General features: G+C 33.8%; 1 protein-coding gene across 2 annotated transcripts; it reads right to left on the bottom strand.

The window, feature by feature from the left end:
* Positions 1-1,772: 1,772 nt before the first annotated feature.
* On the bottom strand, positions 1,773-8,297 carry LOC104095274 (probable GABA transporter 2). Of its 2 annotated transcripts, XM_009601360.4 has the most exons (7): positions 8,014-8,294; positions 6,509-6,739; positions 4,866-4,963; positions 3,651-3,837; positions 3,095-3,225; positions 2,716-2,952; positions 1,773-2,257 (listed from the first exon to the last, which is right to left on the bottom strand). In XM_009601360.4, the coding sequence occupies exons 1-7, from the start codon at positions 8,099-8,101 to the stop codon at positions 1,868-1,870; spliced, it is 1,362 nt and encodes a 453-aa protein (XP_009599655.1). In that variant the 5' UTR covers positions 8,102-8,294; the 3' UTR covers positions 1,773-1,867. The 2 variants fall into 2 exon arrangements, with proteins under 2 accessions (XP_009599655.1, XP_070038963.1); XM_070182862.1 differs by lacking the exon at positions 6,509-6,739 and having other exon boundaries at positions 8,014-8,297.
* Between the last annotated feature and the right edge of the window lie 1,804 nt (positions 8,298-10,101).

The raw sequence follows: 10,101 nt of genomic DNA, 5'->3' as shown, positions 1-10,101 counted from the left end.
TTAGTGGGTAGTTAATACTAGTCTCTGTGGGTTCGACACTCGACCTATCATCTTATTACTTGTACGACCACATATACTTGCGTGTGTGTTTTGGAGCAACAGTTATGTAACATAATTATAATACCTTTCATGTTATTTTGTAGGACATTACGAAACATGCGGTTTAAAACAAGGCATATATATATTAAAAGATTTAAGGTTAAATTATTTCTAAATAAGAAAGTATGACATTCTTTTTTGGGACAGACTAGAAAAAAAAATATGACACATAAATTAGGATAGAAAGAGAGAATTTTAAAATCAATAAAAAATGTATCTTGTATGTATCGTTCATTAAATGAACGAGGTAACATAATGATAATTCATTCGGAAAATACAGTAAGGCAAAATAAATAAACTTAATTCTTACCAAAAAAGTATTAGAAATTTATGTTGCAACCTTCACACACAACTACAGTTAAGCAACAAAGATAACCCATAAATATGAGTTTACGATTTCATGACAAAGCAATACTTATACTATGAGAGACGCAATATCATCAACATTCTTAATTGTTTTTTGGAAATTTACACTCTTTTCCTTTCATTTTAATTTATATCTCAACCATATTTATTTATAATATTTATATTTTTATTAAATATTTGTCTTCATTAATATGGGGTACCCTAAGACTAGCAACTTAAATATTACTGGTATCCTTAATATAACACCCATAGAGCACTTCAACTTTGAATAATAATAATAATAGTAATAATAATAGATTATAGGTCTTCTTTGCCACCTTACGTAATATTTGAATCTTGAACTTTGAATGCTTAATTCTAAAGCAAATCATTAATATAGAAAGAACCAATTAATAAGAAACTCTAAATCAAGTTGAACAAGTCTAGTCTTCAATTTGCTAAAATTAAAAATTATCTCAAGGTAGGTAAAATGACAATCACAATTGTCAGTTTTAAATTAAACAAAATAAAAGGCACGATGACATAAAAATATATTTTCTTCTTGCAATTCAATGGTCATCCCTATAAATTTTCTTGGAAGTCACAAGAATGGCTTGCACCTCAATTATTCCATCAGATAATTAGTATCTTCCACTGGCTAAGAATTGGTATCTGTACTCGTCGAACGTTAGATAGATTAAAAAAATCACCTAACCTGTTTTTGTCTTTGCTGGAATTTGAACGATAAAGGAAAAGCCCTTCGTCTCTTTTCTCCTTAACAGTTTCCTCAACTTACTATGTTATTAGAAATTACCTTTTTTCCCTACTTAGTCCAATCCAACCTGTAGGTATTGTAGTCATTATGAATATATTTTTCTAAAATTCTGAACTCTAGAAAAGGGGACCAAAGTATTGCTCTTTCCACAGTATGACTCATCACCCACATAGGAGAAAAATTTCACAACCTTTTAATCTGATGCGTAGTATTTCATCATAAGATGTGTATTTCTTGTAGAATTTAATTATAATAATAATAAAAAAGGGCTTCATATATACTGAGCAATAAACAGTGCATCAATGTCACATGAAGAGAACAGGAAAATCTCTAAGTCAGTAGACACCTTCAAATTTGTCTAGCTGCCATGTGACAAGGAGGTCAAGGGTTCGAGCCGTGAAAAAAGCCTCTTGCAAAAATACAGGGTAAGACTGCGTACAATAGACCCTTGTGGTCCGGCCCTTTCCCGGACCCCGCGCATAGCGGGAGCTTATTGCACCGGGATGCTCTTTTTTAAGAACAATTCTGGCTATGCAAAAGACCAGACAGCTACTTCTTGAAATACAGATTCCCACATTTCGATAGATATACAACTTCCATACATAGATGTAAGCAGATTAGCATACAGTTATCATCTAAACAAAGAGGTTAATCAACAATGCCACTACTAAAAAGCTTAAATTTATTGGCATCTAAAACCAATTTCCTTATAGAAGAAAAGGATCCCAGAAGTCCAGCACCAGAGAACACAACCATTATAGAAGTATTTATCCAAAAGGTAACAGATGACTTCTTTGGTTTGAAAGTCATGTTGTAAAGTAGCATTGGAAGAACAAAATCAAGAGGTATAAAACCAATGGCTCCTACAACGCCGTTAATGTCACCAAAGAATGGCAACATAGCTGCAAAGAATCCGCAAAGGGCCATGTACAGCGTTCTGAGGATTATCCTCGGGATTAGGTTTCGAGGAGAGAAGACAGCCTTGTTTGCATCAGCCGACTTCTTTTCCATGATTTCATAAGCAACTTGAGAATATACCTGTGATCAAATCAAAAAGAAGTTACCATCACGTAGTCGACAACATGCTGGCAAAACAACATTTATTTTGCTGGGATTTAAACCTATGTTACACTGATCCTTCATTTGCCTTGACATACTCGTGTTGAACAGCAGAGACGGAGCCAGGATTTTTAGCTTATGAGTTCTGAGTTACAATTCTTTTTGTTTATTGGATTCTGAATAGATTATTTGTACATATTAAATAAGTTTTTTAACACAAATATAGAATTTGAGCCAAAGTTATTGGGTTCTTCCAACAGGTGTGAGTACTTCGTGCGGGTCCTTGAAAATACACTAAATATTAGTAGCAAAAAATTTGAGGTACTCGTATCGGATCCTTGCACACATGTACCTGATAGTACCAATAAACGGATCCGTGTAACATAGGTTTAAGCCACTATGTGATACAATTGTGACGCAGCAAATGTATGACTTACCAAACCAATGGCAAAGAGCTGAAGAAGAATAAAGACGACTGCAAGACCTAATACCCATGTCGGTGCCAAGGAAGGTCCTTCATCTGGCATTAAACTCTTGAGAATGTTTGAATTGGCTTTGTTTCCAAATACCCAATATCCGGAAACAGAAGCAGAGTAGAAAGTGACCAAAATTACAGAATAGCATAACATAAGTCCTTTCAACATCTTTCCTGTTGCTGGCGGAGCGAGAGTTGCCTGCATTAATTGGAGTACAAATTAACATATGTCTCTAGCGATGAACATTGGACATCATAAATGGTTTTCATCATTGTTGAATTAAAGGAACTTAGGGAAAAGCAATGAGGAAAAAATGAATGTGAAAGAGCTGTATATTTACCTGTATTTCTGGTAGTATTCCATTCCCAAAAATGGCTGCAATGATGGAGATAGAAGTGAAAGCACTAAATACCCGTGATAGTTGTGAGGCTTCTAAGGAGTAATCTCTCGGAGGTGCATTTTTTGATTTACCTGCATAATGCAGGAGATATTTTGATAAACTGGACCTACACATAGTAAAGTGACATTCTAATATCAATTAGTAACATTTAATCCACTTTCTCCGCTAACTCTTCTGCTTTCTTTCAGGCCAGGTTTGCATATTTGTATATACACTAATGTAAACAAATTAATTTCTCAACTCTTGTCATTAGGGTATCGGCGAATGATATATAACAAAAACATTACCATGGGCGAAAAAGGTTCGCAGCTAATTAAAAAAGAAATAGGGCTTAATTTTTTCTCTATCATAAAACTGCAAGATCTTCGCTTCTAGTAATCAAGTTTATGAAGGTTGAAGATAATAGGTAACCTTGTGTGTACGGTTCTCAAAATTGTTCAAGAATATTCCAATGACATGAAAATGAACCTGAACCACAAAGAACATAAGAACTTACCGGCATTAATACAAGCGCCAACAACTAGAAAAGTGTAGCCCAAGCTCAGAAACAATGACACCAAGTTGATGTGCCTCAGGGAGTGGAAGGATGGAAATTGAGAGAGAAATATCATTACTACTGTAACCATTGCAATGAAGTGATACAATTTCAGTGGCCCGTGTGGTGAAAGTTCGGAGTACATGATCTTGTACAAGCAAAGAAGAAATAAAATGTTGTTTAATACCTTGAAAAAAACATAAACATAGCAATAGTTAATAACTATGTTAACTGTGCTGTCTTCCTATATATAATTTTTAGTATTAAGGACCTGGAGACATATGACCACAAACTGAATAACCTTTGCATTGTCTCACGTCTTTTGATAACGAAATTTCCTCAGTTTATCAGTGAGTGCCAAATTGCTAAAAGATCTAAAAAGTCAAGCTCAAAGCAGAGAAAACTGCAAACAGAAATACAAGTACTTCCATTTCTATCCTTTTGTACTCGCACAGTCCTCAGCTATTCTTTTAGTACTTTATTCTACTTCTATCAATATAATACAAAGGTCAATTAGCTTACTAAACTTTCCTCCGAGCTGAACTGTGTTACATGAAATGGAATGAAGGTCTATTAGCCCAAAGATATTATCAGATTGATTCTGTACACAGCAGGAGGACAAGCAACCTAAAAATTCACCATAATGAGTTTATTCTGCACAGGAACAAGAAATGTTGTACATTATTTTAAAATTTTGATCCCAATGATAAAACTGATGCCTCATTTGTCATTAGTTAATTTCTATTAGGGATACCATCTTCTTTTCTTTCAGAAGTTTGAAGAGACAAAGCATTAACTTTCAATGTCTTTTTTGATATTTATCTAGTCAATATGTCACACTTAGCATTTAGAAACTGATGATTTATACAGATGATCAATATGTACTAGTTCCATGTAATTAGCTAATACATGTGATATTTTCTGTAACAATTATGCTACTCTGCTAGTGGATTTTCAATGAATTTCTAATTCTTACTAGTAGTATTTATGCTGGAAAGCATATAAATTATTGGAGTCTGATTTTGCAAGAGGAATAAGATGAGTGGATAACCGAAAGGAAATTTTCTGAATACAAACATATGTAGATCATGGAAAAACTAACTTGTTGAAGTAAGAAGCTTATTTAACATCAATGAAGAACAGGAAATGAAAATTGGCTGTTCCTGAAGCAAGTACCTGAATGCATTCTCCGGCAAGCAGGATTGCTCCTATGCTAATGCCAGTGTTGACTGCTGTCTGAATGAGTACCACAAAATAAAACATCCATCCAGAGCCTACAATAATACTCCACAACACAAAATTCTTTAGTTTAAAAAGAAGCTTGACTAAAGTGATCAAGTTTGAGTTAGAGCTGTTACATATAAGGCATCATTGATATATCGTACCATTCAATTACTAATAGATTATACGATTTAATCAATCTATGGGCAAAGTAAATGAAATTATTAGCCGTAAGCATGTGTAAAACTCTTAAAGGTAGCCTAAATAGGATAAGAAGATGTTGAGTAATAGTAAATTAATTAATGTTGTGTTCGTCTACCATTATAGTTTTTAACTTCTTCATGCAAGGTTCAGAACTTTAAGCCATTTATTCCATCCATTATCTTTTTCAGCCTCCTCCAACAAACACCAATTATCTAAATTCACTATTCTCATTAAGTACAAAAACCACTTCCCGGTGCACTAAGATCCCGCTATGCGCGGGGTCCGGGGAAGGGTCGGATCACAAGATTCTATTATATGCAGCCTTACCCTGTATTTCTGCAAGAGGTTGTTTTCACGACTCGAAGTTGGAAGTACATAAACCACTAACTATAGATTTATCCTTTTCTACCCAGGTGTGAATCTAACAAAAACCACTAGAATCTGGTGGCTGTAGTCAAAATAGTTAGACTAAATGTCCTTTTCAAAACCACAACCTTTGCATCCACATTGAAGGTTCTTTAGAAGCATCAAAGGCTACTTCCAACATTAAAGGAAATCTATGCTTTTCATTAGCAGAATCAAATCTTCCTTTAACACATGACAGAATAACTTTTTTTCCCATTAAAAGAGCTTTTTTATTATTTTAAAATGCAAAAGGTTGTAACTTTACATAAAAGACCAACTAATCATATTTGGATCTCGGTAAATAATTAGTAAATACTCTTATCTGCAACTCAGTGCAGCAACCCCTTTAGAACAGCATCATATTCCAAACTAAAATGCAACACAAACCACAATAGACTTAAATAATGCTACATCATTTGATTAATTAATAGTTTGGACTTCTATCCTTTAAACAACAAACAACATTCACCTTTTCCTTAATATCTTTTCGGAAGTTCAGTCACATTTTCTCAAGCTACAAAGGAAATCGCTGACAGATAGTAAAATACAACAATAGCAACACCACCACCACAACAACTCAAAAAACAAAGAGCACCACCTCAACTAGCAATGACTTAATTCCAAACTAATCAGAGTTACCATATGAAGCATCAATATCCATTTCATGCTATTTGGGCTCGCCGCATTTCAATATTTACTAATTTTTGATTCTCTAATACAGTCAGACCTCTCTATAACAACATTCTTATATAATATCCATTCACTATAAAAGCCGAGTTATTGTCGGAACTGAATATTATATTATGTTATAATATTTTTATATGTCCTCTATAACAACATTTCACTATAGCAGCCAAAATATTTCGAAACAAACGAGGTTGTTACTGAGAGGTTTGACAATACTAGCACTGTCAGTACAAAAAATATTTACACAATCATGTAACAAATTAGGTAATTATAAGTGAATCTCTCTATAAGCATTAATTTACCTAAGACATCAGCGGCAAGTTCTCTGAATCGAATATGTCGGCGACCGGACTTTTCACAGTGTTCAAGAACCAATGACATGAGATAGTAAGAGTAAAAAGTGACCAACCCCATCACAGTTAAACAAAAGAAACCCAATCCCCATCCTAGCCCTCTGAATGCATACGGCAATGTCAGTACCGTTGGACCTACTATCGCCGTCGTCAAATGAAATCCTGCATGCCACCATTCCCCTGTTCCCACAAAAAAGGAGGACTCCATTATAGCATTAGCAGTAAAAACTGTTAAATTCTGTTATAAAAGAGATAGCTTTATGTATTTATTTCAAATTTATAACATGCCCCATTTGTAGATTCTTCAAATATTTTGTTAATGAGGATTTTACCAACAGTTCATCTATAAACTGTTAAAGATTACATTTTTATTTAATACCCTCGGTTTCACATTTTTTTGGTCTCTCCGCCCTTCCAGGGGTGGGTAGGGTAGGGGTAAGGCTGACCCACAACACTTTGGGATTACACTGGGTTATTGTTGTACATAATAAAATTAGTGTTCAACACTTCGACAACATGAAAAATAAAATAAAATTTCGCTTATTGAGAGTCAATTTGACTAAATTTTGAAGCTAAATTGGATAAGTTCAACTCAATATTTTAAAATTAAATTTAGATATCCAAAAAGTATATGAAAAATACTATAAGTTGCAATTTTTTTCATGTTAAGTCTACAACGAAACTTAAAGAAAAAAGACCCCATTATAGCATTAGCAGTAAATACTGTAGAATTGTGTTAGAAAGGAGATACTTTTATTTATTTATCTTCCATTTACAACAAAACCCAGGTGTAGATTCTTTTTCTTTGATCATACAACATGCTAAATTCTGCAGACAGTTCATCTTAAAACTGTTAAAGATTACATTTTTATTAACTCTTAGTCTACAAAAAAGGTAGCCCGGTGCACTAAGTTCCCGCTATGTGCGGGGTCCGGGGAAGGGCCGTACCACAAGGGTACGTTGTACGCAGCCTTAACCTGCATTTCTGCATGCAGTGACGGAGCCAAAATTTTTATTAAGGGGTATCAAAATATATAAAAGTAAATATACCAGGAAATTAAGGGGAGTCAATACATAATATATTTATATATAATTTATTTTTTTACCTAGCTACATAGTGTATTTTTCCCGAGATTTGACACCCCTTCCTATAAAGTGGCTCCGCCACTGTCTGCATGAGGCTGTTTTCACGGCTCGAACCCTGACCTCACGGTCACGTGGAAGAGACTTTACAAGTTACACCGAGGCCCCTTCTATCTTACTCTACAATAAAAGGGCAGCCAGTGCACTAAGTTATAGCTATGCGCGTGTCCAGGGATGGGCCGAACCACAAGGATCTATAACACCTGACCTCCATGGAGAGTAAACTTTACCATTTATATCAAGGCTCCCTTCTATCTTAGCCTACAACAACAACAAAAATGAAGACAAAAGATTTGTTGAGAAAATTTTACCTTTGGATTCTAAAACAAAAGCAGCACCAGCATCATTTGCACGGCGAATTTCAGGAAAAGGGTCATTGCGGAGAGGCTTCGGCGCCATTTTTAGGAGATTCTGTTTACTATAAGCTCATATCATATGTAATTGTGTTTTTGTATATAGAATTTTCTTCTTCTATTTTTCTCCAATTTGTGTACAAAAGAATGATGATGGAAAGAAAGTGGGAATATAGTTGTTGTAAAGAAGGACTCCAAAGAAGAGAAATGGTTATATTTAAATCACAATGATGATACGGCAATAGACAGAAACGTCTGGTTTGTATCTACGAATAAGATGCCTCTGGCGTGGTTTTTATAGGTTTTTGCCATATTTGAGTCGACATTTGATATATTTAGTAAATCCCTGCTGAGTACCGGGTACTATTCTAGATTCATCAAATCTAATATGGATATCAAACATCTAGTGAAAATCAAAAATTAAAATTTTATTTTAGTAAGTTTATTGGTTCACATTTCAGTCATGGGAAAAATTATAATGACGGAATTATTTATGTTTGGAATAATAATGAAGAATATCATATAGTGAATAATAATATAAAAATGTAATATAAAAAATTATCAATTTTAAGAATATTTTAATTTTAATTTTTTTATTGCTAATACGAGTATTTTAATGTGCATCCAATTTCATATAGAATAATACATAAATTATCGCATCCGTTAGTGTACTTGTTACTCCCTCGTGTCCATTTTATTTGACTTTTTAGTTGTTTTCACATATATTAAAGAATCCACCTTTTAGCATTAATTAACAATAAAATTAATCTTATTAACTTTAATTTGTTCATTGAAAATATAACAAATGATCTTAGACTCTTTACTCCAATGACAATTTTGGAAAAAAAAATTTAATTCTTTCTTGATATTTAAAAAAATCAAGTATTATGTACCACAAAAAAATAAAAAAATCACTTAAAGTTTACCGAAGAGAGTAGTGTTTAATACTGTCAACCAACATTAATTAGTTATGTGAGGATCATTTTTCCTAATTACTCTCTCAAATTATTTGTGAAGTGTTATTTCCAATTTCCATTTGACTCCTAAACACCAAACAAATTTCGTTTAAGTTAAAAAAAAAAACAATAAGTATTTCTGATATTATAAGAACAAAAATCTGCTTTCCCACACGTAATGTTTACTTCTTTCTTCACATCAAATGTGATGAGCATATGCTATTAAAATCTTGCACGCACCGAAATGATCTAATATGACGCAAAAGCCGACAAACGTATTTATTTCGTTTCTTCCTCTTTTTCTATTCTTTTTGCTATTATTATATAACTACTACTCAAGAACCACCCCACTTAAACGAAGGGGAAAAAAAGGCCACTTGCAAAATTCAACGGTTTAATAATATATAGATAAACATTAAAGAGGAACAGTTCCCTAATACGTAATCCACTGTTCTATCAAGAGTTGGGAGCCTCGATTTTGAATAGTGTGAGGGTATCTATTATTGCCTCTCCGTTCTCTTTTACTAGTCTAGTATGATTAATGACCGTCAAATTTCTTTATAACAGTCTTTTTTGTTTAAATATTTTTTGGCTGTTATAGTGAAGTGTTATTATAGATGAGATATATTATAACATAATATAAAAATAGGTTTCGAAAAAAATTGACTTTTATAATGAATAACTGTTGCATAGGGATGCTATTTGTATACGATCGAAATCGAGCTCGTGGTGCATCCTAACCTCCGACATGGTAAGCCAGGCTCGAGACATGACAATAAAGGATTGAAGATCGACCCAAGTCCCATCGGGCTATAACCCAGAGACAGGATGCCTGCCTTCGAGAATATCGAGGCCATGATCCCGAAATGGGTCCTAGCCCCAAACGATTTTGAAAAAACATTGTCAGCACAGCCAACGGAAGACCAAAATATCCGTGACCGGCCGGATATTATGGCGGGAATCTCGGCACGTACCGATAAAGAACCAACAGTCAGTGAATCAAAAGATTTTTTTACTTTTTATAGAATTGTACCTAAAGTATGACTCCTCTACTATACAAAGGGGGTCTGCTAATCCATAAAGTACGTTG

The sequence above is a fragment of the Nicotiana tomentosiformis genome, chromosome 8 (genome assembly GCF_000390325.3).
Source record: "Nicotiana tomentosiformis chromosome 8, ASM39032v3, whole genome shotgun sequence".
NCBI lineage: Eukaryota > Viridiplantae > Streptophyta > Magnoliopsida > Solanales > Solanaceae > Nicotiana > Nicotiana tomentosiformis.
Note: the sequence above shows the minus strand (reverse complement) of the source record. Positions and strands in the feature narration are given on the sequence as shown.

Coding starts and splice junctions, on each gene's coding strand:
- LOC104095274 (XM_009601360.4), bottom strand. CDS start 8,101: ATGGCGCCGAAGCCTCTCCGCAATGACCCTTTTCCTGAAATTCGCCGT. Junction 6,740..8,013: donor TTTTGTTTTAGAATCCAAAG/GTAAAATTTTCT, acceptor TTGTGGGAACAG/GGGAATGGTGGCATGCAGGA. Junction 3,226..3,650: donor TGGCGCTTGTATTAATGCCG/GTAAGTTCTTAT, acceptor TGCATTATGCAG/GTAAATCAAAAAATGCACCT.